General features: G+C 43.3%; 1 protein-coding gene across 1 annotated transcript in view; it reads left to right on the top strand.

The window, feature by feature from the left end:
- The window catches only part of LOC129041572 (histone-lysine N-methyltransferase 2C-like), a 54,966-nt gene that overhangs the window by 22,928 nt on the left and 5,799 nt on the right, over positions 1-26,239 (top strand). The window contains 18 exon segments of the mRNA XM_063668431.1: positions 1,405-1,546; positions 1,694-1,723; positions 1,726-1,840; positions 3,305-3,483; positions 3,604-3,740; positions 4,802-5,051; positions 6,593-6,732; positions 7,167-7,274; positions 9,011-9,610; positions 9,612-10,131; positions 11,428-11,564; positions 12,854-12,996; positions 13,269-13,437; positions 18,479-18,595; positions 19,366-21,551; positions 21,861-22,193; positions 22,585-22,696; positions 23,096-23,159. Of these exon segments, the coding sequence (XP_063524501.1) occupies positions 1,405-1,546; positions 1,694-1,723; positions 1,726-1,840; positions 3,305-3,483; positions 3,604-3,740; positions 4,802-5,051; positions 6,593-6,732; positions 7,167-7,274; positions 9,011-9,610; positions 9,612-10,131; positions 11,428-11,564; positions 12,854-12,996; positions 13,269-13,437; positions 18,479-18,595; positions 19,366-19,392 (2,814 nt within the window). The 3' untranslated portion in view covers positions 19,393-21,551; positions 21,861-22,193; positions 22,585-22,696; positions 23,096-23,159.

A 26,239-nucleotide genomic window follows, 5' to 3' on the forward strand; every position in this document is an offset into this window, starting at 1 on the left:
TTCATCTTTGGGTAACATGTCAGAATTGATAGAGCTTGTCTTGTTTTTGTATTTAGTTTACATCTACTCTTCCAAGTTTTATTAAAACTTAAGTTCAGCTACAGGGTTAAAATTTTACCTGGTGAAGTATTTCTAGCATAAACATTTGAAGTTGTTTTTATAGGTAAGAGTACAAATTGCAAGAAATATCTATTATGTACTTCCATGGTAGTGGAAACCCTTATTTCCTTATAACCTTTATTAACGCTTAAAATGAATTCAAAAATCATTGTAAATGGTGGGGATTTAAAAAAAGTAGTAGTTTACCTTGAAAAATGAAATTAAACAATTTTAAGTGTATCTTATCTAATAATTTAGGTATTAATTACAACTAATTCCTAGACTATTGTAGGTTTTTTTTTGTTTGTTTTTTGTTTTGAGACAGGGTCTTGCTCTGTCACCCAAGCCAGATTTCAGTGGTGCAATCTCAGCTCACCGCAATCTCTGCCTCCCAAATTCAAGCAATTCTAGTGCCTCAACCTACCAAGTAGCTGGGACTACAGGCATGCACCACCACGCCCTGAGGTCAAGGCTGCAGTGAGCATGATTGTGCCATTGCCCTCTACCCCTAGCTTGGGTGACAGAGCAAGTCTCTGTCTCCAAAAAGAGAGAGAAAAAAAAAAACCTATCTTAAATCATAAGCTGTTCTCCAACCTTATTTTATCATCCTCATGAAATTCTTTATCTTTGCAAAATTTGTAATTTGACTTTGCACTTGATTTGCATGGTGTTATTGGTAGATTCCAAGTCTCTCCTTGAGAGACTAATCAGTAAATGACAAATTGGTGATAACTGTTAAGCTGGGAGAGGTGTCTGAAGAGGAACTACATTAATGATTTAGTTACTTTAGTAGTAGTGTTACTACTGTTGCTTCTTTTAAAGGTCTTAGTCAATCCAGATTCTCATATCTCGGATGTGAGTTGTATTACAAGTTTAAGACCAGAAATTCTTAAGTTTTTCATAGAACTAGGGCATATCTTAATGAGAACTTAAAGGATATTTTGATAATATTTTGCAATTTATTGATTGCATTTTAAAGTTATCCTTCACTAGCTATAACCACAAAACTTGAAGAATTGCATAAATAAAATCAGGTATAAAGGAAATTAGCTTCTTAATTTCAGAGCTTAAGTAGTCAAGCTGGGTAAAGTAAGCAAGTTGATATGTCCATAAAATCACGAGTATCTGTTCCACTAAGAAGCCTCCTGGCCTTGTATGTATTGTTTTCTTGGTGTGCAAGATACATCTTGATTACATTTCTGTAGCTTTGCTTCTATGTGCAAAAAATTCACAGAACTACGTTTTAGCAAGGTCATTGCATATTTGCTCAGTAGCATATAATTTAAATTTTTTGGTCTCCTGCAGCAGAATAATTTAAGTAATCCTCCAACACCCCCTGCCTCTCTTCCTCCTACACCACCTCCTATGGCTTGTCAGAAGATGGCCAATGGTTTTGCAACAACTGAAGAACTTGCTGGAAAAGCTGGAGTGTTAGTGAGCCATGAAGGTATGATTATAGCCTCCAAATTTCACACCTCGGAGAAATGTGCCTCTGCCAGTTGTATATTGTGAAATGGCAATAGAATTGTAAAGTTCTACCCACTTATCAATATTGACTAAATGTATTTATGGTTTTGTGTTTTTGCTTTTCCAGTTACCAAAACTCTAGGACCTAAACCATTTCAGCGCCCTTCAGACCCCAGAACGACTTGTTGGCCCGAGCTCTTGCTCAGGGCCCCAAGACAGTTGATGTACCAGCCTCCCTCCCAACACCACCTCATAACAATCAGGAAGAATTAAGGTACAGGTTATTTTTTTCTCAAATAATTCTTAGTTATTTCTTTTTTTAAAAAAAATAAATGTATGTATGTGGCATAATGTCTTTAGGAATAGCATGTAAAAACATTTGAAGAGTAAAATTTGGTGAATAATCTTCAGGATTTAAAGTTTATAAGACATTGTTACCATTAAACATAATTAGTTTGCATTTTTTAAAGCCTACATCATATAGAGAGTTAAATAATCTAATAGACATTTAATTATTGGATTATTTAATCTAATTAAATAATCTAATAGACATTAAGGCAGTGGAAAATCTCCATGCAACATATTTCAGAAATCATTGTCCTTTAAAGGCTATTAATGTGATTTATTGGGTTTATTGTTGTTTGTAGATGTCTAAAATGAAAGAGCAGAAGTTGCTATATCAGAGAACGCTGTCATGGAAGAGATTTTAAGAACTATCTGGGGTTTGACCTCTTTGTGTCAGTTCTTTAACTGTAAGATTCTAATTGGGGAGAATCAAATTCCCTTAGTAGATAATCGCTAGCCAACTCTTTAGATCCAGACGGTTCTTACAACTTCATCAAATAATTATCTATTCCTTGGAAAATCTGCCCACTACCCTCTATTTGATGAGACATTTATTTAACCTAAGTCCCTTACTTTATTAATGGGTAAACTTTGGACCAAAGTGGAGAATAATCTGTCCCGATTGAGGATCCAGGTCCTCTTTCTACTGTACCTCAGTAGGCCAGTCTTTCTTGGGTCTCCTGCATGACAGCTACTTCTCTGCGTGAGGAGTGGGAGACAGCAGTTCCACAGGGTTGTGGAACTTAGTCTGAGACCTCACAATTGGCCTGGTAGACTCGAACTTGAACTCAACAGGAGGGACCAGCCTTTTGTTTTTCTCACCTCACTTTATCAGTTAAGAAAAATAAGGGCCGATGAAGTCAATGGCCAAGTTTTCTCCCATCTTGCCAGTGTAAAGAGCAGCAGTAGGACAGCTGTTTTCCCAGTCAGGTGAACGCAGGTGTGACCATTGCATATGTGCTTGGACTTCTCTTTCCTTTTTTTTTGTCTTTTTAAAGTTTTCCTTTTTTATTGTTAAATCCAACCAGCAGCTCTTTCCTTTTCAAGCTACAGAAGTGCTGCCCTAGGCTCAACGATCTGGGATTTTGAAAAGGTGCTTTCATGCTTTCTATGTTACATGCTAATCAGAACATCTTCCTCTCTGGCAGGTCTTCAAACTTTGGTGCTGAAGCTTTGGTTAAAAGGAAACATACCATTTAAATTATTTTGTAACTAAATATTGTTCTTGTATTTTTTTCCCAGTGTGGCTCTGAGCTGATTCATTTGCTGCTCATCGTATAGGTGCTGCCCGGAGTATCCTTACAGCTGTATTCACAGATGTCAGCAGGGTTGGTACAGGAAGCCCCCAGTGGTGGATTTGCAGACTTTGATGTGTGTGTTTATGTTTTTTCAGGATACAGGATCACTGTGGTGATCGAGATACTCCTGACAGTTTTGTTCCCTCAACCTCTCCTGAGAGTGTGGTTGGGGTAGAAGTGAGCAGGTATCCAGATCTGTCATTGGTCAAGGAGGAGCCTCCAGAACCGGTGCCATCCCCCATCATTCCAATTCTTCCTAGCACTGCTGGGAAAAGTAAGAACAACACTTAACCTTATTATTTCCCTTTACACTATACCAATTTACTAATGTAAATATTTTGATTTTGAAAATCCATTAACACTTTTTTCCTCTTTTTTTTCTCTCTTTTTAAAGGTTCAGAATCAAGAAGGAATGACATCAAAACTGAGCCAGGCACTTTATATTTTGCGTCACCTTTTGGTCCTTCCCCAAATGGTCCCAGATCAGGTCTTATATCTGTAGCAATTACTCTGCATCCTACAGCTGCTGAGGTAAAAGATTAAATGACTTCTTAATGTTAAACAGTATGTCCCCAATTTTAAAAGATGGGTCAGGTGTCTACCATGAAACACACACAACAGGATCACTGAGGATAAAGGGTCAGAGAGCAGGGCTGATGCTCACTGCAGACCTCTCAGCTGCCTTTGAGTGCCATCGTTTGTCATTGAATTGGTCTCAGCCTACGTCAAGTAAAAAGGGAAATTAGAGCTCACATTTTCTTATTAAAGGATGTATACTTAGAGAACTCTTTTTTTTTTTTTTTTTTTTTTTTTAAAATAGAGACACAGTCTCCTTCTGTTGCCCAGGCTGGAGTGCAGTGGCACAGTCATAGCTCACTGCAGCCTCAAACTTACTGGGCTCAAGTAATCCTTCTGCTTTAGCCTCCTCAGTAGCTGGGACTACATGTGTGAGCCATCATGTCCATCTCAGAAAAAACTTCTTTGTAACTGTTAACAGAGAAGAAAATTAAGCAATGAAGAAGAACTTTATCAACAGTAATAGTTTTGCAGAAGCAATAGAAATGTTCGTCAAGTAGCACCTGCTTATATCAAACATAAGTAATTTCCTGAGGATTTTTTATTTTTTTAACTCTGAATTCTGTGAAGACATTTCAGTAGAGACCAAACTAAAAGTCCAATGATGTGATATTTTGGTTATCAAGAAAATACAGCAGTAGCAAGACCTTTGTCTGTTCTTATGGGATGTGTCAGAGCTGGAGGGAAGCCCCTGGAAGTAAGCTTTCTGACCACCTGTAGGAACTGACGGGATCTGTCAGATGTTACAATATCTAAAATAGTTTAATGTGTTACTAGATATTTAATGTTAACTGGAATCCCTTTATGAGGATTTCTGTTTATAAATTTCTTTTATTGGATATTGGTTCATTAGAGCTAATTTTTTTCCTGAGATTCTTTAAGTCTAAATAAAATTTGTTGGATTTTCTTAGAATCTATGTATCATGCAAAGAGGATTTATCCTAAGTGTGTATTTTTCTTCAGTGGTTCACTGTTGCCTTCTGGGTGAATAATACAGCGTTTGCATTTGGTTTTAGAACATTAGCAGTGTTGTGGCTGCATTTTCCGACCTTCTTCACATCCGAATCCCTAACAGCTATGACGTTAGCAATGCTCCAGATGTCCCATCCATGGGTTTGGTCAGTAGCCACAGAATCAACCTGGGTTTGGAGTATCGACAGCATTTACTTCTCCGTGAGCCTCCGCCAGGATCTGCAAACCCTCCCAGATTAGTGAGCTCTTACCGGCTGAAGCAGCCTAATGTACCATTTCCTCCAACAAGCAATGGTGAGCTGGTCAGCTTTTTGTTAACCCCAAATCCATTCCTGATTCAAAAGTTAAGCTTACTCTTTGAGATACTGATTATCTTTTAACAACGGACAGGTAACATGCTGGTGTATAGTCCTTGGTGAACTCACCATGTGTGGGTGTTCTGTTTTCTGTGCTGTGATTTGACCTCTAGTGCTTTGGCCTGTGTATTCTGTCATGCTGTCACCAGGGGCTATGTGAGTGCTAGCCATCTGCACAGGCTGCCAGAAGAAGCCTGTGACGGGCTTGCCCTTGAGCAGCTTTTGTTCTTCCTGTCTCCCAACCCCCATCCCACTGCGCCTGGGCCACCTGGTACAGATGGGGCTGGTGACCTGACGTGGGTTCTGTTTCCTGTTCTCTGCTTTCCATCCTCACCTACCTCTCGTTTTACCTCTGCACCAGCTCTGTAGGGCCCTTCTCTTCCCACGGAGGTGTTCATGCCCCCCATCTCTGAGAATGGAACAACTTCCTTAGACCAACCATGATGTCGCTTTCCTTCCTGCCTCACTGGCAATCTTACGAGCGTGCTCAGTCCAGGCCGTAGCTTCCTCCTCTTGGCTTCTAGCTGTTCTGTCACTTTTTCCCTGCTCCTTTTTGCCTTCACACTGCACGTGAATGATGCTTTCTAATTCCTGAGTCCTTATTTACCTTCTTATCCTTGGCCTTGGCTCTTTCCTCATTTCTGACTCTGCAAGTCACACTTATTTAAGACTCTTATACATATGTCATTGTATCTTTCATAAAATGTTTTTTTACCATCTTAACCTGCAAGCAAAGGTAATATCTGTTTCCCTCTCTGTCTTACTTTGTGCTTAGACCGAGTAGTAATATCTGTTTCCCTCTGTCTTACTTTGTGCTTAGACCGAGTAGTAATATCTGTTTCCCTCTGTCTTACTTTGTGCTTAGACCGAGTAGTAATATCTGTTTCCCTCTCTGTCTTACTTTGTGCTTAGACGGAGTAGTAATATCTGTTTCCCTCTCTGTCTTACTTTGTGCTTAGACCGAGTAGTAACATCTGTTTCCCTCTGTCTTACTTTGTGCTTAGACCGAGTAGTAACATCTGTTTCCCTCTCTGTCTTACTTTGTGCTTAGACCGAGTAGTAACATCTGTTTCCCTCTCTGTCTTACTTTGTGCTTAGACCGAGTAGTAACATCTGTTTCCCTCTCTGTCTTACTTTGTGCTTAGACCGAGTAGTAATATCTGTTTCCCTCTCTGTCTTACTTTGTACTTAGACTGAGTAGTAATCTCTCTTGGTGACTTAGTTTTATTAGATTCTTCTTTTATACTGCCATTGCTTTCCTGGCTATTTGAGAATAGGCATGTTTCTTTATTTCTGCCCTAGTGTCAGATAATCGACTCTGTAACCATTGCTTAGAAGATAAATTTTTTTTATTAATTGAAGAATAATGTAAAGTTAATTAACCATGTTGTAATGAGTTGATACTGCATGATTTTTCACCATGTGCCACCTTGTGTCATCAGTCAGTTTTAATCACTAACAAAAGTTGATTGCCTTTAGGTCTTTCTGGATATAAGGATTCTAGTTATGGTATTGCAGAAAGCACAGCACTCAGACCACAGTGGTGTTGTCATTGTAAAGTTGTTATTCTTGGAAGTGGTGTGCAGAAATCTTTCAAAGATCTGATCCTTTTGAACAAGGTACTTTGCTATTCCTTTTATGACCCCACCTCCTACCTCCAGCGAAAATGTCCTTGGCAGTGTCTCTTCCAACATCAGAGAGAGACATCACTTATGGTGGTGTGATGGACACACGTTCCTGGTGATGGCACCAGCGTATATCAGATGTGCTTGGGTTGAACACCAAAGAGCTACAACAGGCTGTTAAAGGGAATATTATGAGGACTACCTATTTTTAAACAGAGTGAACCGTGGACCACATAGTTTGGTTTTGTACATGTATTTTTTCCCTAGCTAAATTATCACATGCTAAATATTGGAACATAGTTTCCTTTCTACTATTAAGATAAAGAACCACTGTCACTTTTGAATATAACATAAAAACAATGTATAGATCCTGTTTTTATTAAATTTTGACTTGTTGAGATTCCCACACATTTCTCTTTGCTTTTCAGGATTCCCGAGAAAGCACCAAGAGGGTAGAGAAGGACACTATCTTCTGTAGTAATAACTGCTTTATTCTTTATTCATCAACTGCACAAGTGAAAAACTCAGAAAACAAGGTGAGATTAGGATAATCTCAGCTGATAACAATGTATAACGAGTGACTTCTGTGTTCTGGGCATATGGGAGTGAATAAAGATGTGTCCCTGCCTTCATGGAGCTCTGTGTGGGGAATCCAAAGCAGGTGCTGACCCGGCAGAGGAGGAGAGGGTGTAGGGAGCCTTGAGTCGTGCTACCCTTTCAACTTAGTTATTTGACAAAAGTGGGCAGAGTTATGTTTTAAAACAGAACACTAATATTAAAATCTTTAATTTTACCAGTTTAATATTTTTTTTGAGACGGAGTCTCATTCTGGTCCCACAGGCTGAAGGGCATTGGCACATCTTGGCTCACTGCAGACTCCGCCTCCCAATTCAAGCAATTCTCCTGCCTCAGCCTCCTGAGTAGCTAGGATTAGAGGTGCGCGCCACCACACCCAGCTAATTTTTGTAGTTTAGTAGAGATGGGGTTTCACCATGTTGGCCAGACTGGTCTCAAACTCCTGACCTCATGATCCGCCCACCTCAGCCTCCCAAAGTGCTGGGATTACAGGTGTGAACCACTGCACCCGGCCGTAAATATCTTAATATTTTAAAATTATTTTTATTGATGTTACCCCAATAGGAAAACCTGTTTAAAGATAAAATTTAAGACTATTTGTGCATTTTAAGAGAAAACACTTTGCTCACAGTATGGTGAAAGAGGTCTGCTTTACTTGATTTTATGTAATTTGAGTGTGTCCGACTAATAGTTGATACAAATGATATGTTTGTAATCATGTTTTGAAGGAAGCTTTTCCTGTACAGTAATACTGCCAGTCATTCCTCCATCCAGGTTATTGCTCTGGTATGTCTTTCACAGAAGAACATTCTGAAGACTTATTTTTAACAGGTAGTTGTCTGTAGTATGCCTGTAATAAAATCCAAGCTAGATGACAAATAAATTTAGACCTTAAAATACATCAGCCTAAATGGAAGAAGGATTTTTTTTTCACCAGATAGTTTAAGTTGGTGTGCAGTCCCTGCCTGATTTGGTATAAGGCATGTCTTTTTTCAGATACCTTGTCAGGGTTGGGGCATGTGAAAAGAGGGCAGCCTGTAGGTTGGTGTTTATTAGTTTATGATACTCTGTACCATAAAGTAAATAAGCTATTGGAGGTTTCCCCTCAGCCTAACTGTTTCAGCAGCCGGATCAGAGCTGAGAAGCCTCAGAGAAAAGTTAGTATGATTCATTTGTTGACAGGGGCTCCTTCCCTTTCTCTAACATTTACACCAATTGATTAAGCCTGAGATTAACAGATGTGAATTTTAGAGTGGAGGTAAGCTCTCAAGAAATGATGCTGCAACATTCTTATTTGGTTAAACAAAAAACACTGTTCCATTGTACAAATTATATTAGCTCTTCTGACAGCATTGTGTGTGTGTGTTTTTTTTTCTTTTTCTGGTTTTAATATAGTTAGAAAGGGGATTGTCCCAGAAAGTGTAAGAGCAGAATATTCTCCAGAATTATGGCTTTGTGGAAAAGGCCTTGAAAGGATGCGGCACAGCTGCCATCACCCGCTCTCTATCCCTGTGCACCTTAGAGCATGGTCAGCTTCTGTGGTGCGTGAGCCCCCAGCACTTACTGCTGACTCTCCCTCTGCCCCTCAGGTCACCCATCCTCTTCAGTCATACTGCTCAGCTTCTTGTCTTAACAAGAATTGCTTTTTGGGCTTGTGAATTATTTTTCTTTGTCATGGTTTCTTTATGTTGCCCAGGAATCCATTCCTTCATTGCCACAATCACCTATGAGAGAAACACCTTCCAAAGCATTTCATCAGTACAGCAACAACATCTCCACTTTGGATGTGCACTGTCTCCCCCAGCTCCCGGAGAAAGCTTCTCCCCCTGCCTCACCACCCATCGCCTTCCCTCCTGCTTTTGAAGCAGCCCAAGTCGAGGCCAAGCCAGATGAGCTGAAGGTGACAGTCAAGCTGAAGCCTCGGCTAAGAGCTGTCCATGGTGGGTTTGAAGATTGCAGGCCGCTCAATAAAAAATGGACAGGAATGAAATGGAAGAAGTGGAGCATTTATATTGTAATCCCTAAGGGGACATTTAAACCACCTTGTGAGGATGAAATAGATGAATTTCTAAAGAAATTGGGCACTTCCCTTAAACCTGATCCTGTGCCCAAAGACTATCGGAAGTGTTGCTTTTGTCATGAAGAAGGTGATGGATTGACAGATGGACCAGCAAGGCTACTCAACCTTGACTTGGATCTGTGGGTCCACTTGAACTGCGCTCTGTGGTCCATGGAGGTCTATGAGACTCAGGCTGGTGCCTTAATAAATGTGGAGCTAGCTCTGAGGAGAGGCCTCACAGATGAAATGTGTCTTCTGTCACAAGACAGGTGCCACTAGTGGATGCCACAGATTTCGATGCACCAACATTTATCACTTTACTTGCGCCATTAAAGCACAATGCATGTTTTTTAAGGACAAAACTATGCTTTGCCCCATGCACAAACCAAAGGGAATTCATGAGCAAGAATTAAGTTACTTTGCAGTCTTCAGGAGGGTCTATGTTCAGCGCGATGAGGTGCGACAGATTGCTAGCATCATGCAACGAGGAGAACAGGACCATACCTTTCGCGTGGGTAGCCTCATCTTCCACACAATCAGTCAGCTGCTTCCACAGCAGATGCAAGCATTCCATTCTCCTAAAGCACTCTTCCCTGTGGGCTATGAAGCCAGCCGGCTGTACTGGAGCACGTGCTATGCCAACAGGCGCTGCCGCTACCTGTGCTCCATTGAGGAGAAGGATGGGCACCCAGTGTTTGTCATCAGGATTGTGGAACAAGGCCATGAAGACCTGGTTCTAAGTGACATCTCACCTAAAGGTAACATCTGCCATTGACATGCTGTGCAGAGCTACTTACTCTGATATCAGGCTAATGAATGTATTTTGTCAATTTTCCATGTTTGTCTCATGTTCATTTTGTATTTTATAATGTGTATTTTTCATTTACAAATGCCAGTCTTTGTGTTCTCACACCTTGCTCTCTTTGCTATACAGTTGTCTAAACACTTTCATAGTCAATATATCTTTGAACATAAGAGTTGGTGAAGTAAATCCGAGAATGATTTGTAGATAAAGGTTGCCTGTCATTTGCATTGGGGACCTCCTTTTTCTTTTTCTTCTTCTTCTTCTTCTTCTTTTTTTTTTTTTTTGAGACGGAGTTTCTCTTTTGTTGCACAGGCTGGACTGCAATGGCACGATCTCAGTTCCCTGCAACCTCCGCCTCCTGGGTTCAAGTGATTCTCCTGCCTCAGCCTCCCGAGTAGCTGGGATTACAGGCTTGCGCTACCATGCCCGGCTAATTTTTATATTTTTAGTAGTTTTTAATTCTGTATTTTTAGTATTTTAGGGGTTTCGGCATGTTGGCCAGGCTGGTCTCAAACTCCTGACCTCAGGTGATCCACCTGCCTCAGCCACCCAAAGTGCTGGGATTACAGGTGTGAGCCACCATACCCGACAGGAACCCCCTTTTTCTTAAAGTCAGTTTCTAGAAGGCAGGAATGACATCTAAACCATACTGTATACATTGTCTTATCTTAGGAACATCAGATATTACTTAAGTTTAGAGATGGAAATTAAACACTTAGTTTGGACCTCCATGGTTAAGTCTAGATTGTCACTTTTGCTTATGTAGAAAGTACACAAACAAAAGTATGTGGAGCTGCTTTCTTAAGTTTAGCATTAAAAAAAAAAAGTCTGAAAATACTCTAAAGATAATTCCAAAGAAAATATCAATTTAACATTTTAATTTAAATCTGAGGGGAAAGGAACATAGCTATAGACATTACCAATTAGACTAATCATTTTAAAATCTGGTATGTTATATGGCCACTATGAAAGTAAATGGACTGTTTGCATAATTTCAGTTACATTAAATTTTTTCACTTTAATGTCCTTAATCTATTATTTTCCCCAAAATTTAGGTCTTTAAAAAAAATTGCTGCCATTTAATAAACAGGTTCATTAGATTATTGCCAAACAGATTTATTAGATTATTGCCCAACAGGATTTATTTGGAAATTAGTAAATCCTTGTGAGTGGTTATTCTTCATTTTGCTCTTGTTTTTTATACTGTATCCTATTTCCCATAAAAATTATGTTTTTTGTCCCTATGTAGGTGTCTTGGATAAGATTTTGGAGCCTGTGGCATGTGTGAGAAAAAAGTCTGAAATGCTCCAGCTTTTCCCAGCGTATTTAAAAGAAGAGGATCTGTTTGGCCTGACCGTCTCTGCAGTGGCACGCATAGCGGAATCAGTGAGTGTCTTGGTCAGGCTTTGAGATTGGAATTGCTTTCCTAATTCAGTGTGACCACTTGAACACATGCTGTAACATTTGTGGCACTCTTCAGAAAGTGGCTGAGCCTGTGGATTAACCCGTTTCTCTTAGAGGAATAAGGCATTGGTGATTAATCAGTACGTGTTGGTATTCACCCAGTTGAGGTAGTTAACAAACTTCAAGTTCTCTTCCAGGCTGGAGGCAAGCAGGGGTGAAGGACACCAGGCTTGTCACATCTTCTGGGTGTGCTGGATGGGTGAGGACACTCTCTTCTTCCCTTGGCTTTCTAAAGTTTCTCCCACCTCAGAATGTCAGTGTGCCCATTTCGCGACACTTGGGTATTTATGGCCACTCTCTGCCCTCTTCCTAGGATGAAGTCACTAGAGGGCAGTAGATCACAGCAGCAGTGATTTATGTCCTCTCTTGACATTTCTTTGCTTAAAAGATTACAAGCCTGTCAGTGAGTCTAACTGAACCATATCTACACAATAGTTTTAGAAAATTGTATGATTCTAAGGCATTGTTTTCAAGAATAAAAATATCATTGGTGTGTTTTCTTTGGACAGGCAGAGGAAACCCCAAAAGCCACTGAGTAATGTGCCTAATTGTTTTCTTTGGAATCGCCCTGCCTAAATGATACTTATCTTTTATGACTATAGAGAAATAAATTTCACAAGCAATGTATTCCAGAAAAGACCTTTAACATGTAAATGACTTTGAGTAAAGCTTGAGTTAACACCTATGCTTTATGCTCCCAGGACATGGAGAGCGATGACCTCATCATATCAGAGTCAAATTGAAAGAAGTGAGAAACGATCAAGAAAGAAACCATATAGATGATTTTTTAACTGTTTTTAATTGTAAAATTCCAGACAGTGATATAAAAGTTGGCATTAATACAGGTGAAAGAACTAAATGCGAATCACTACATGCCCTGTGTTTGTGGGTATTGTGTGTTTCAGTCAGACCCTGAAATCACACAAGCGTGTATATTGGTCAGCCAGTGTTTGTTGCATGGGCTAATCTTTTTCTTCAAGGAGCATTTGGCAGGGTTTACCTAAGTTTGGCTTTGAAACTGAATTTGCATACTCATATTTAAGTAGATCTACCTGCAGGCCAAGAGTGTTAACATAAGCTAGAAGACCATTTTATTATCGGGGAAAACGCTGATGAGTTATTTCTGTCGTGGGCCATCCTTTGACCAGCTTGAGATTGTCTGTTGTCTCCATCAGATGGGGTGACTTTGTGTCTACTTTGCTTCTTTTCAGCTACCTGGGGTTGAGGCATGTGAAAACTATACCTTCCGACACGGCCGAAATCCTCTCATGGAACTTCCTCTTGCCGTTAACCCCACAGGTTGTGCCCATTCTGAACCTAAAATGAGTGCCCATGTCAAGAGGTTTGTGTTAAGGTATTTTGTTTTAACTTCACATAGTACAGCCCAGGGTTTCTACGCGTATTAGTGGTTTCCTGTGCTTGATTTGTCTGCTGCTTACAAACCCTGCTGTCTGCCTGTGTATGTGTCCAACTACATAAGAGAACTCACCATGTGTCTCTGCTAGGCAGCTTTCCATGTATGTTTCTGTCAGTAAGAATTTGAATTAACCTGGTTTTGGGCATTACTCAGAGGTATCTTCAGTTTTCCTTTTATTTTTTTTCCTGTTGATATGCCATTGTCTGCAGGCCTCACACCTTAAACAGCACCAGCACCTCAAAGTCATTTCAGAGCACAGTCACTGGAGAACTGAACGCACCTTATAGTAAACAGTTTGTTCACTCCAAGTCATCGCAGTACCGAAAGATGAAGACTGAATGGAAATCCAATGTGTATCTGGCACAGTCTCGGATTCAGGTGAAGAAATACTTTGTGTACAGGAAGTAGAGAGACAGGGTGGAGTCTAGCAATCTGAAGCTATTGATGTCCAGTGTGTGAAAATGATTTCACATAGCTGCAGGGACAGAAACATGTTTTCAAAATGGTATCAAATCCCGTCCCTTCGTAACACTAGGGATTTAATATGTAGTCTTGGAACTTGGTGATTGGCTTCCCCAAATGGAAAGCAGACCAGTGGAATCCACATCTTTGCATCTTGTTGAGAGCTCCTGGGAGGCAGGTAGCATTGTAATTTGCACACACTGGATTTGTGGAGTGCTCAGTAGAGCTGTTTCAAGCACTTTAGAGAAATACAAATGAAAATATTTTCCAAAGGTACACCAATTTTGGAAGTTACCTTATCTTTTGGAAGCTACCGTTTCATGAAATCAGTGCACGTTTTTTGGTAGACTGTGGACTATCTTACAAGTAAGGCCGTGTATAGGCTAAGCATTTAAGTTTACACCTATAGTCCGTACTTCCTGAGCTGCAGACCCAAATATCCAAATGCGTGTTCAGCGTTATTCTCCTTGGATGTCTCAGAATGGAATTACAAAGCTCTTACTTTGTCAAACTTGTCCAGCTCCTAAACCCCGCCATCCTACAGGCTCCTTGCTGAGTGATGTTACCGTTTGTGTACATTGGCTTCAGTACTGCCAGATTAAACCTAAAGCATCATCAAGTTCTGTTTTCTCCTAAAAATTCTCTCAGATCCACTCTTAGGTTTCCCAGCCTTATCTTGAGCCACATGTCACTTGCCTGTACCACTGCAGGCCTGGCTGTCTCCTCCCATCCAGTTCCTTCTCAGCAGCCAGCAAAGTATCTTTACCATATAAATTGGATCAGCATTCCTTTGTCTATACTCATTCAGATTCTTGTTCCTTTGTTGGAACCCTTTTACTCCTCACTAGAAGTTTGTAGGATCTTCTCTTTATTGATATTTGGACATTTCACAGAACTACACGTCACTGAAGGTCTTTTTGTTGATTGCTTTCCTCCCTTGTTGAGCTCTTTCAACCTGGAGCATTGTGACCTTCTGTCTGAGAAATGTGTTTTGTATTCATTCTTCTGCAAGTTCTGCCCCTCTGTTTCCTCTGTGTTTGCACTAAAACTCCTGAGATTCAGGATCTCAAAGTGTGGACCTGAGACTAGAAGCAGCAGTGTCACCTGGGAGCTTGTTAGGATGTGCAGGTTTGGGGGCCCCAGCCCAGCCTCACTGAATCCAGCTCTGGAGGTGGGGCCCCCTGGATGATTCTCATGCATGCCAGAGAATAATTTCTGTCTTACATCCTTTCTCCCCTTCTGTTTTTTTGTTTCCTTGCCTCTCTGTTCTTTCTGAGACTTCCTCTACTGTATCTGCTAATCTTTCTTGTCTATTTTTAGAGATTAGCTACGAGCCCTTTCTGCTCTTGATCTTGTTGTTTGATATTTTGTTTTTACATTATGAGTGGAGTATCTGTGTTTTCTCTGCTGTTGTCCGTCTCTGTTGAGCCTCTCGGATTTTGTGGGTGAATTAGTGCTTTGTCTTTACTCCTTCCAGTTCTAGCTTTCCCCTGCTAAGTCAGTTACTTTTCATTTTAAATAGTCCATTCACTCTTATACCCATTCGTGTTCTTGAGGAGTGTGCTTTTACTGTGATTTTAGTGAGTATCTTAACTGTGTTCAACCTGTCATCTTTAACCTGAAGCATTTTTGAGAGCTCTGGTTTCTGTCTCTTTACTCATTTCATCCTGCCACCCTCCCATCTGTCCACTTCCCTGGGGATCCCGTGGATGATCTAATATGTATCCTGTTTTTCTGTGCTAATATCTTAGAAATATATACACTTTTATGTACATATAAAATTGAATCATGTTATATTTATTTTTCTCCATCTTCCTTTTCTCTGTAATAATCAGAGGTTCCTCTCAATCAACTGAGGTAGCTTCATTTCATTCTTTTTAATGGTTACGTGATGTTCCATAGTGTTGATGAACTGCAGTTAAACCATTGCATTACTGATGAGTGTTTATTTTATTTATAATTTTTCTCATAACAAACAGTGTTGCTATATCTTGTACAAATATCACAATGGAATTAACAGTTTCACTCCTATGGGGTATATTCCCAAACGTGAGGTTTCTGTGTAAAAGCGTGTGTACTTTTCATTTAAATAGATATTGCCAGTTTTCTAAAAAGGCTCTTACTGCACACTTCTTCCTGCAGCATGTGAGACTGTTTTCTTGTTTCCCATTTGTAGTTGGTGTTACTATTTTTTTGTTTAGTTGGTCTGATAAATATAGACTGATGTTGTTACCTTAATAGGCAGCTTTTCATGTCGGCCATTTGGATTTGCTTTCATAGGAATTGTGTATTCATAGCCTTTGTCCATTTTTCAATTTTTAGCAGTTTACACTATTCAGAATTTTCCCCTACAAAATATCCTTTGCCTACCAGCAAGGGTGACATCTTTTTTCTTGTGAAAGTTAATGTTTATATAAACAAACATACATAATTTTCTATTGCATCCAGTCTTGGTCAAGACCCTAGATTATATATGTATTCTAGAGTTTTTCTTGCATAACATTTTAAAAATATAATTTCGTTTTCTTCCATTGGATAACCAGTTGTTGAAGGGCCATTTAGAAGTAACCCACTCATATTTAACTGATTTTCTTTCTTCTTTTTTGAGACAGGGTCTCACTCTGTCACCCAGGCTGGAGTGCGGTGGCACAATCTCAGCTCACTGCAGCTTCGATCTCCTGGGCTCAAGCGTTCCTCTTACCTCAGCCTCCTGAGTAGCCAGGGCTACAGGCGCATGCCACAATACTTGGCTAATTTTTAAAAACATTTTTTTAGAGATGAGGTTTTGCCATGTTGTCCAGGCTGGTCTTTAACTCCTGAACTCAAGCAATTCACCTGCCTCAGCCTCCCAAAGTGCTGGGATTACAGGCATGAGCCCCCGTGGCTGGCATGAATTTTTTTTTTTGTTTTTGAGACGGAGTCTTCCTCTGTCACCCAGGCTGGAGTGCAGTGGCATGATCTCGGCTCACTGCAACCTCTGCCTCCCAGGTTCAAGTGATTCTTCTGCCTCAGCCTCCCAAGTAACTGGGACTACAGGTGTGCACTACCATGCCCGGCTAATTTTTTTTTTTTTTAAGTAGAGATGGGGTTTCACCATATTGGCCAGGCTGGTCCTCAAACTCCTGACCATGTGACCCGCCCACCTCTGCCTCCCAAAGTGCTTGTATTACAGGTGTGAGCCACTGCACCTGGCCTTTTTCTTCTTTTAACCCCACGAAATCTTGACTATAAACTGAATTTTAATACCAGTTACTACTATACATTAGATTTTCATACATGCAGGGATCTACTTCTCTTTTCTGAGATGGAGTCTCACTCTGTCAGCCAGACTGGAGTGCAGTGGTGCCATCTCGGCTCACTGCAACCTCTGCCTCCCAGATTAAAGCGATTCTCATGCCTCAGCCTCTAGAGTCTCGCCCTGTTGCCCAGGCTGGAGTGCAGTGGCATGATCTCAGCTCACTGCAACCTCTGCCTCTGGGGCTCAAGCAATTCTCTTGGCTCAGCCTCCCTAGTAGCTGGGATTACAGGCACACGCCACCATGCCCAGCTAATTTTTGTATTTTTAGTAGAGACGGGGTTTCACCATGTTGGCCAGGCTGGTCTTGAACTCCTGACCTCAAGGGATCCGCCTGCCTTGGCTTCCCAAAGTGCTGGGATTATAGACATGAGCCACCATGCCTGGCCCATTTGGAATCTCTTCATTTCTACTGATCTTGTTTATTCTTAAACCACACTATATTGATCTCCATACATACTTTTTGTGTGTTCTGGTTCATTCACTTGTGAGTTGTGTCTGGAGTAGAACAGATAATCAAAGATGCTTGTTCAGAGGATAAATCAGTTCACATACTAAAGTCTCTCACATGGCCCTTCCCACCGTGTGCTCCCGGATGTGCTTCATGAGGACGCAGCTGGGGCAGCACATGGTGCTCCCGGATGTGCTTCATGAGGACGCAGCTGGGGCAGCACATGGTGCTCCCGGATGTGCTTCATGAGGACGCAGCTGGGGCAGCACATGGTGGTCCTAGTAATTCCAACTAGAATGCAGTTGATTTCTGCATTCTAGAATTCAGTTCAATTCTCGAATTGCATTCTAGTCTAGTACTTCTGATTCAGTTGCATCTAGTCTAGTACATCTAGTCTAGTACTTTTGCATTCAGTTGCCTTCTAGTCGGAATTAAGGGCAAAAACCCAAAATTGGGACAAGAAAATACAACTATTTATGGGAAAGACCCATATTTTTTGGGTATGTTTCTCTACAAGTTGTGCTACCAACCTAAAATAGCGCACCTAGCAGGCCACCAGCACGGGAGTACAAGCTGTGCAGTGAGAGGTGCTTCCATTTCAGCCAGTTCAAACTTCTTTCCCAGCCTCAGAATTTTGTATTAGTGAAAAATTTACCTTCCCCAGGAGCTTCATTTGTTTCCAACATTCCTGATATTTACAGCAGAGTGACGTTTCCTGTGTCTGCTCTTTGCCCTGGCTCCTGGGAAACTCAGAGCCAAGTCTGAACCCTGTTTACAGTATCAGTGATTGGTTATAGTTAGCCCGATTTCTATGTTATTAAATTTATTATGGCTTTTTTGAAATAGTATTGGGGTAAAATAAACACCACAAGTCAATAAGCTTATTTAGTTGGTGGGAACTCAGCTACCTCATCTGGAAGGTTAGATAGCCTAATACATAAGACAGCCAAGCCACAGTACTACTTTATACGTAGACCCTAAGAATTTAGTGCTAAAAAAGACATAGGAATAAGCTAGTGATGGCATAGTTTTAAGTAGTAAAAATGTCCAATTTTTTAAATTTCAGAAAACAGCATATTCAGAAATGATTTGAGTTCAAGTGAAACTTAAGTATGGCTTCTAATAAGACCCAAGGGTGAAACCTTTGTATGAAAAACAGAAAAAAGACTTGTTGTCACATAAATTGGAAGTATGTAAACTTTTTTTTTTAGGGGCTGGGCCTGTATGCTGCTAGAGACATTGAGAAGCACACCATAGTCATTGAGTATATCGGGACTATCATTCGAAATGAAGTAGCAAACAGAAAAGAGAAACTTTACGAGTCTCAGGTAGGTGTCTGGTCCCCACGATTGTATAAACAGCACCATCCTCTCCCTTTCTCCATGCCAACCAGACACCCTGAAAGGCAGAATGAAATCTGTCATGCTGCCTTCAGCTTTAAACAAAAGCCGTATCTGTATATTATTGTATTTTTTATCAGTTTTATCTCTTTCAATTGGTGTTATGGTTTACTTTGATAGACAACTGTAAATTAATGAGCCTGGCTTCACACACAACCTACTGATTCCATGCTTTCCATTTGTGCCACGTAAATGTCATCTGTGCCTAACAGAATATCCACAGTAAGGGTGATCAGGGTGCCGTTCCGTTCAGTTTCGACTGAGTCCTCCTGGTGTGGATAGGAACACAGAGGGGAGTTTCAGGTCGACATTGATGACTTACTGACTGACTTTTCCCTCAGAACCGTGGTGTGTACATGTTCCGCGTGGATAACGACCACGTGATTGACGCCACGCTCACAGGAGGGCCTGCAAAGTGAGACAGAGAGGAACCTGACGGGGAGTGCTTTTGCTCATGGGGCCAGTGCTGGTGGAGAGAACACTGAAGCCAAGGGAAAGGCTCTCACTGCAGCCTGGCAGTGACTAAACATTCAGAGCAAATAAGTTTTGAGAATTTTTATTTAAATTTTATATTTGTGCTTCTAACAATGGGCAAATAGAAATTTAATTAGCAAAAACTGCTTTCTCAATAAATGGGAAGTTTTTAAAGTTGCTTCTAGCTGTTTTACAATATAGTTTTCTGACATGGTGGCTTGCAGGTATATCAACCATTCGTGTGCACTTAATTGTGTGGCTGAAGTGGTGACTTTTGAGAGAGGACACAAAATTATCATCAGCTCCAATCGGAGAATCCAGAAAGGAGAAGAGGTAAGAGTGTGAGAGATTGCGTCTGCCATGTTGTTCAGATCCTGGGTGAATAGTTCCCTCCTCATACAGGTCACTTACTCACTTGTTTCCCAATTCTTTGTTGTGATAAAAACTCTGTCTATAGTAGGCCAGATGTTCCCACCCTGCAATATCTCACCCTTCAGGCATTCTAGTTCACCTTCCTCCACATGGCAGCTCTGTGAACATTTGCTGTCACCTCTCCCTTCCCTTCTGTGCCACGGGTTCAGCATCCCCATGGCACCCAGGTGGTATCATTTCTATGTGCCATAGGATCCTTCTTTATCCCCTTAACCTGAACACAGTTTGGCAGCATCCCCTCTGAAGAGCATCCCTGTCCGTCTCCAAGGGGGCCGTGGCTCCTGGGATGGCACTGTTGGGCTATGGGCAGCAAATCTGGGCCGCCGTGCTGCTGAGGATTGTGTGCTCACACTGATGATCAGTGCATGCTTAACCAAGTGCCCACATCATCACATTCTCCAGCAGTTCAGGTGTGGGTTGTTGTCTTCAAAATGCCGAGTGCCAAGCTTGCTATTTGTCTCCGTGCTCTCAGAGGTGACTCTGGTCTGGCGTCTCACCCGTTGGGATTATTTTTGGCCTTAATTGCTGCATTTGCTTCCCAACTTGGTCTTTCCCACTGTGATTCAGGTACCTTGGTTCTGGAATTGGCATTTCCTGGAAAACTGTCACTGAGCAGCAGGCTTGGTTTCTTTAGGAAACGTCCCACATTTGGGGAGTGAGGCACCTGAGTGGCTTGACTTTGTTGGTGCTCCTCTCCTTTCATGAACATAGCCGTGGGATTCATGGGATTCTATCTGTATTTTGGGTCTTTGTGGAATCTCCTTTCTTAGTCAAGAATAAGGATCCGACTAGACCCAAGGCCCGTTATACATCTCAAAGTAACGTGTAAATAAGACAGTGTGTGGGAGGCCTGGCACGGTGCCAGTAACCAGTGGATACCATGGTGGTCAGAAGAGACTCAGCCCAGGGCCACCTGCCTCCTTCCTACTTGAGTATTCTTGAGTAAGTAGTTTAATCTGAGCCCCTATTTTATCTTCTACAAAATGGAGAAAATGACTTCCTTACAAAGCTCTTGTAAAGACTCAGCAGATACCTGAAAGAAAGCAGTGGAATCATTGCCAAGAACAGCTGCTCAATAAACACTGGTTTCCTTCCTTTCTGTGTAGAAGGTCTTTCCAGCTAGTGTCTAGAATCATTTCAATCAGAAGAGGTTTCCAGCTATGCCTGGGAGGACTCCCGCTCCCATCACCTTCTGGCAGAGTTGAAGAATCCCTTCCCAAATATCTAAAGAAATTGGGTAAATATCAGCAAAGCAAGGTTCTTCTCATGGGGAGGTGAGTAGACCGACGGTGCCCGTTTGCACAATGTACTCCGTGCTCCAGCTCAGTGCCCAGCGCCACTCTGAAGTCTCGTTTTCTTCCTGCCATGCTGTTGACAGCACAGCTTTATGTGTAGTTCCTGGAGGCTCCTTCAAGTGTTCAGGATCTTCTAAAATGGAAGCCATGTTCTACTTGCTAGGAGGGTCAGCTGTCTGCTCATCCCCGGTCAGCCACAGCCTTACTCCAGGTCTCTGGGAATCTTGCACCCCGGCCCTGCTTGCTCCTGTGTCCTCAGAACCCATGGTGGGTCCATCGAGCCCTTCAGGGGCCGAGATCTCACTGGAACCCTGTCTCTGGTGCCAGGGTTTTGCCTGTGACATGTCCCAGCTGGTACTACAGACTCTCCATCCACTTTGTCTGTCCTGAGGATGCTCCAGCATCCGTCCCGGGGCCAGTGCCCTCGTTGCCTAGAGCAAGCCTGCTCGAGGCTCCCTGTGCAGTTTCTGATGCTGTGTTCCTGCAAGGGTTCTCGTTTTTGAAGACACTACTTCTGGGTCCCAGAAATTCTTTTAACCTAGCTTTTATCCTAACCGCAGAAATGTTAAAAGTATTCCTTCTTCCTTGATGGCAACCTTACGAAACTTTGCTTCCTGAAGAACAAGTTGATGCAGGTGGAGCACACGAGGTGTATGACTTCTCAGCGGACGCCCCACTCATAGGTGACCCCTCCTCCTTCCACCACCCCTCCCTCACTCCAGCCCTGCTATTCCCACTGCTGCCAACTCCACAGCCTCAACTTTGTGTGTACCTTTTAAATACTAGCACCCCTCACACTTTTCTCAACTCTTCTCATCCTCTGCTGTCGCCACGCTGACTTCATCCAAACCTACAACTTAACCCAACATGGTGGGAACAGCGTTCCAGACGCCTCCCTTCTGAGCTGTAGACCCCTGGCATGACCCTGCAGCCTGCCCACTCGGCCTGCAGAAGCTCCACTGCAGAGACTTCATCCTTTTTCTCTTTCCCAGAACCATTCCACCAATATCTCCTCGCTCGGAATGGCAGCTACCCGCTTCCAGGCCCCCACACCAGAGCCCCATGCCATCCTCACGCTCTGCAGCCTGCCCGGCTCAGGGCTTCATCCCAGCAGCCCCAGCCAGGAAGACGCTTCGCTTTCAGAACAGAAGGACCTGCTATTCCCTGACCTTGAAATGCACGCGCGCGCCTTGATGCTTCCTAACTGCTGTGCGTTCCGCCGGGACCTTGTCCATCCCAAGGCCGCCTGGCCTGCTCCAGGAAGTTCTCCTGCCCTCTTGCCCGCTGTGGGAGTGTGCAGCCCCCGTTCTGTGTTTTCTTGGCGCGTGAGTCTATCAGAGCATTTCTCACTTTCATTTCTAAGCTTTCCTTTCACCTGAATATGGGAACTTTAGCTTGCAACTATTTCTCCAGCACAAAAGGGAGGGAGGGCGGGCAGAACGCAGAGTGCCAGGTGGTCACCTCCTTCCCCGCAATCCCCCCTGCTCTGCCGGGTCCAGAGGGCTGACCCTTCTGGTCTCCTGGCTCCTGCTTCATTTCAGCCAGTGGGAGCTGTGGGGGGAGGCCCGGAGGCAGGACAAGGGACCTGGGTGTTTCTGCTCCCGCTGTCTGGTGGTGGAGCGGCTGCCTGTGTCTAGGCCTACGGGTCCGGACGCTGCTTCTCACCCTTCGGGCTCAGAGGTGGCCGCGCCCCTGAGGCTGCTAACACCTTCACAGTCCCTTCCCTCACAGCTCTGCAAGATGCCAGAGATGCGCGCCTTCTCATTTCCCAGCGGACCCTGACTCAGACAGGAAGGAAGGATTTTTGGAAACACATACTCTTGACAGTGTAAGTTAATATAATATGTAAAAAATAATTTTTTTTGATTAAAACATCGATATTTATAAAGAAAAAATGGGGAAGGAGGACAAAAAGGAAACTGAAAGATGTTTAGGGAGTTTACAATTTTTTCTTGTCAATTTTATGGAGAACATTTTCAGATCTCTAAAGTGAATTACTTTATATTCATATTAATAATATAGTATTTGGGAGCACTTTGGGATTACTTTTAGGAAAGTGGCAGAAATAATACAGACAGTTCCCATACACTCCTCATCCCGTTCCCCTGATGTTAACTGTGGCGCATTTGTCAAAACCAAGAAATGAACATTGGTCCGTTGCTGTTAATTAACCTGCAGGCTACTTAGGTTTCACCGGGTTTTCCAATGATGTCCTTTTTTGTTCCAGGATGCGGCTCAGGCACCACGTGACGCTTGGTCCTCACGTCCTCTTAGCCTCTTCTGGGACACTGGTAATCTGGTAGTTTCTCAGATTTGCCTTATTTTTCGTGACCTTGACCAATTCTGATTTGACAGTTTCAATCCTCATTATCTTCAAGTTTTCCTATAATTTTTTTTTTTTTTTTAGCACATTGAGCATATTTGTCAAAGCCGTTTTCAACACCAGTGTGTGCTAATTCCATCCTTTCATTGCTAGGCCTGTTTGTTTTTATTTAAGACTTTTATTAACAGGTGCTTGCAGTTTGTTACTTTTTTGAAAAAACCAAGTTGTAAACTTTTACAACAAATTAAAAATGAAGTTCTTAAAAATGTCGACATGAGCAGATACGAAATAATTTTAAAACCTTTAAAGGCGTATTGAGAAAAACCAGGATTTTTTAAAAAACACTTTGTTATTACCAAAAAGAGATGTCTTTAGGTAAAAATAATTAGAAACCCCATGCCCCACAGATAATGCAGATAGTTCTAGTTACCTGGTCAGCGGACAAAAAGCAGGCACTTTCGGTCTTCAGCTCCAATTTTCGTTCATTTCTTATCGCTGGAATTTCCTAGTTCTTGTTTGATGACTAAACCGGGTGATGGTAGAGGTAGCAGCCGGCCTTTGCTCAGCCTGGAGCGAGGAATTCTCAGCTGGTGGATCAGCTGCTTCTGTGTCTTTGCCATCTTGTGGTTTAGGGTTTTCTGGGCGATCACGTTGGTAATTGAAGTTGCGGCGGCCCGGTGCTGAGGTGGCTGGTGACCTTGGGTCTCATCTCCTGGATTGTCTTTATCCTCTTCATCGCTGTCCTCTCCAGGCTGTCTTGGGTGAGGTGGGCCCTGCGGAATCGTGGTCTGCGTCCCCGTTACACTCGCTGCCTCGCTGGTCTCCCCGCTCCCTGCGCTGTCACCCCTGCATCTGTCACCTCTGCATCGCTGCTCCCGGCCGCCCAGGAGGCTGGAGAACTGCGGCCTCCGTGGAGGAAAGTGGGACTCTGCAGTGGGGCTGGCGTGGTGGGGCCTGCCCTGCGGCAGCGCTGTCTCATCCCTCCTTCTGTTCCCCACTGAGGATTCTGGTGATTCTGCTGGTGATTGCGGGGAGGACCCATGTCTGTAGTGGTTACGGTGGCCGCAGGTTTACTGCCTTGACCTGGGCCCCACCAGGCCCTGGAACATTTGCTGGCGCCTCACCCTTTTCTCCTTCAACATCAGACTCCGCGGCCTTCCCAGCTCCTCCGCCGCCAGGGTCCTCCCCGAGGTTCTCCTTCACGGCAGTCTGGTGAACAAACATCTTCCTTGGTGACATTCCTGTTGATGAAACGGTATCTGTTCCTTACCCTGAACCGTTTGTTCCCCAAACCTTCACTGTGACGACCTTCTTGTCCCCGCCGGCGGGGATGACGGTGCCTGGGCTCCTCCCGGGGTGTGATGGCAACTAGACCACAGCGGCGGTGGGGCTGCCCAGGGCTCTCTGGGATCCGCTCCCCGCTCCTGATAGAACTCTCTAGGCCTGTTTAAATCACCTTTTTCTCCTGGTGATGGTTATAAATATTTTTCAGACGGAGTCTCGCTCTGTCGCCCAGGCTGGAGTGCAGTGGCATGATCTCGGCTCACTGCAACCTCCTCCTCCTCCTGGATTCAAGTGATTCTCCCACCTCAGCCTCCCAGGTAGCTGGGATTACAGGCGTGTGCTACCACGCCCGGCTAATTTTTTTTTATTTTTAGTAGAGACGGGTTTTCCCCATGTTGGCCAGGCTGCTCTCGAGGTGATCTGCCTGCCTCCGCCTCCCAAAGTGCTGGGATTCCAGGCGTGAGACACGGCACCCAGCTGGTTTCTACCTTTTGAAGCTTGTTCTTGAAGCACTTTTCCGATGAGTCTGACAGCGTCTTTACCCTTGGCCGAGTCCAGCCCCACTCCTAAGGCATGGGCCCTTCGGGGAATTCCCTGGGCGCCCCGAATACTCAGTGGGGCCTGTTACTTGGCTGGTGGCAGCTTCAATGATTTCTAGCCCCACCTGATCTTTGGGAGCTGTTCAGTTTAGAGCCTCCCAGCCTCAGGAGTAAGTTTCTACTGGCGGACTGCAACACAGCCAGACTCCAGGCGCCCCTGTGCAGGTTCTGGCCCTTCTCTCTGTTTAGCTCCTTCCTCTCCTTCATCCGCCGATGCAAATTCCAGCCACCTTAGCCTCCCTGGACTCTGGCGTCCATCTTACCTGCAGGATGATGGGCCTCTTTTTTAAGTTCCCCTCCCTATGACAAAGTCAGGAAACTGTCCTAGGTGGGGAGAATCTCAGGCTCACCGTTTCTGGGGCATTACTGTCCCGCCAGTCCCTGGGAACCACTGGCTGAAGAGGTTCTGCATGTTTTTCTTTCTAGTCTCTAGTTTTTTACTCCAGGAAGACAAGCCCAGATCCTGTTACTCCCTCTTGGCCAGAAGCAGAACTTGTGTTTTTTGTTTAAAATGTTTCCTTCTTGTCAAATTCTACTTCTTTAAAGGCCTTATTATGTCTTTGCCCCCGTGTTCCTCCTTATCTATTCTTAATTTCTCACACTTCTTGAGTTCTGCCATCACATTCTGAGTTTTCAGATTTGCTGTATTTAGTCCTCTCATGTCACTCTTCTCATACCTTAAGCTCATTTTTGAATCAGTATATTACATTTTGGGTTGGTTCTGTGAGCACATCCTTCTGGAGTGCTTTCATTATACAAATGCCATTTAGCTCTCTTTTTCTTCTTATACTTTGTATGGGACTTGGCCTTGATCGTCTTCTGTTGCTCATCTGGTGGGAACTGAGTTTCTGAACATGGAGGAGCGTGGCCCAGATGGCTTTCCCACATGGGGGAGCATGGCCCAGACGGCTTTCCCACATGGGGGAGCGTGGCCCAGATGGCTTTCCCACGCGGGGGAGCGTGGCCCAGACGGCTTTCCCACGGGGCAGCCTGGCTCAGGCGCTTTCCCACACGGGGGAGCGTGGCTCAGACGGCTTTCCCAGGTGGGGGAGCCTGGCTCAGACCGCTTTCCCAGCCTCGCAGAGCTCCCTCTTCTGTTTTCCTGCACTGCTAAAGTTATGGTCACTCCTGCCAATGCCTGGCTTCACTTCCCTCTACTTCTCCA

The sequence above is a fragment of the Pongo pygmaeus genome, chromosome 6 (assembly GCF_028885625.2).
Source record: "Pongo pygmaeus isolate AG05252 chromosome 6, NHGRI_mPonPyg2-v2.0_pri, whole genome shotgun sequence".
Taxonomy (NCBI): Eukaryota; Metazoa; Chordata; class Mammalia; order Primates; family Hominidae; genus Pongo; species Pongo pygmaeus.